General features: G+C 48.0%; 1 protein-coding gene across 1 annotated transcript in view; it reads left to right on the top strand.

Annotated features, from left to right (window-relative positions):
• Positions 1-88: 88 nt before the first annotated feature.
• The window catches only part of maptb (microtubule-associated protein tau b), an 8,877-nt gene continuing 7,536 nt past the window's right edge, over positions 89-1,429 (top strand). Inside the window, exon 1 of the mRNA XM_017306434.1 lies at positions 89-260. Coding sequence (XP_017161923.1) covers positions 170-260 — 91 coding nt within the window. The 5' untranslated portion in view covers positions 89-169. The remainder of the gene's footprint in view (positions 261-1,429) is intronic.

The following is a 1,429-nucleotide window of genomic DNA, read 5'->3' on the forward strand; positions in this document are numbered from 1 at the left end:
AATCAGCTGATGGTTCTCTAATCAGCTGATGGTTCTCCAGTCTCTTGGGTTCCTGTTTGACCTCGTCTACAGTTGCTCAGGACAGAAACGTATCAGAGGAAATGGAATTGGTCCTCAGATGACATCACTTCCTCGGAAACATGTGCCTTAGTGATGCTGCGTGGTTGCCATGGTAACAGCGACCCCTCCCTTCTTCCTTGGAGCGGCAGCAGGGTGGAGCAGCAGACGGACCGCAGCAGCAGCCGCAGCAGCAGAAGGAGGTAAGGCCCGCACCTCCTTCTCTCCTCCATCTCTCCTTCATCTTCCTCCTGCTCAGCGGCTCCTCCTCGTCTTCCTCCTTCTCCTCTTCCTCCGGGAGGTTCGGAGCTCCGCAGGCCGCAGCAGAGGAGGGGTGCTCGGCTCCGCAGCTGCTGCAGCCTCGCGGCTCTGCGCGCCACAGGGAAGAGGTCGGTCAGGCGCAGACAGGAGGCGCCGCTGAAGAGATACTGAGGAGGTGAAGCGAACCGAACCGGACCGGACTTTATGTTGGACTGCTGCATCATGATGGAAGCGGTTGTGAGCATGCTCAGTGAGGCCTCCTCCGCCCATCAACTCCTCCACATGTTCTCCTGGTCCTCGGCCCGGGATGGTTCGGTTCGGTTCGTATTCAATCTTATGAGTCTGAGTCCGTCTGGTTCTGGACTCGGTGCTTTATTGTAACTATGCTGAATCAGGCAATAGGGTAATCAGATCGGATCACGTGACTCACCTACAGTTACACGGTCCAGGTACCGAGTTCAGGAAACCGGAAAGTCCGGAACGAAACAGAACCGTGACCCTGTTTCTTTAGAACGAATGAAATTAGGGTTCTGTTGTGTGTTGGAGGGGGGAGGGTATCAAACACTGTCGGTCCAGTTGGAAAATATTTCTGTGAAGTTCTGGAGACTAAATTCAAATTGAAATCGACGGATAAATCGATGGACCGATTCTGACTAGACCCTGAACGAACTGGGTCAGAGATCCAGCAGTAAACGTGGTTCTGATGTGTGGTTTTATGGGGCGCTTTTTGCAGAGTTACACAGTAAGAAATTTATAACAATATTTTTTTATTTAGCCTGTCATACAGAGAAAAAAGCTCGTATATTCATACATTTATAAACAGAAAAGTTCCAAACTAAACATCTAATTCTCTAACTAATTAAATGGTGAATTAAAGCAAACATTTAATTTGCAACTAAATATCTTATGAATATTACCTAAATATGCAGCTTGCGGAGAAGGGGAGAGGAAAATCATAAAAGCTGGCTCTAAACGTGACCAACAGGAACCGGAAGTGTCCTGTATATTGATGCAGAAACTGTTGCTATAGAGACATGAATAAACATTTAGATAGCACCTAAAACGACACGTCCTAGCTTTCAAGTTGGACAAAAGAATCAACAATTATATA

The sequence above is a fragment of the Poecilia reticulata genome, linkage group LG8 (genome assembly GCF_000633615.1).
Source record: "Poecilia reticulata strain Guanapo linkage group LG8, Guppy_female_1.0+MT, whole genome shotgun sequence".
NCBI lineage: Eukaryota > Metazoa > Chordata > Actinopteri > Cyprinodontiformes > Poeciliidae > Poecilia > Poecilia reticulata.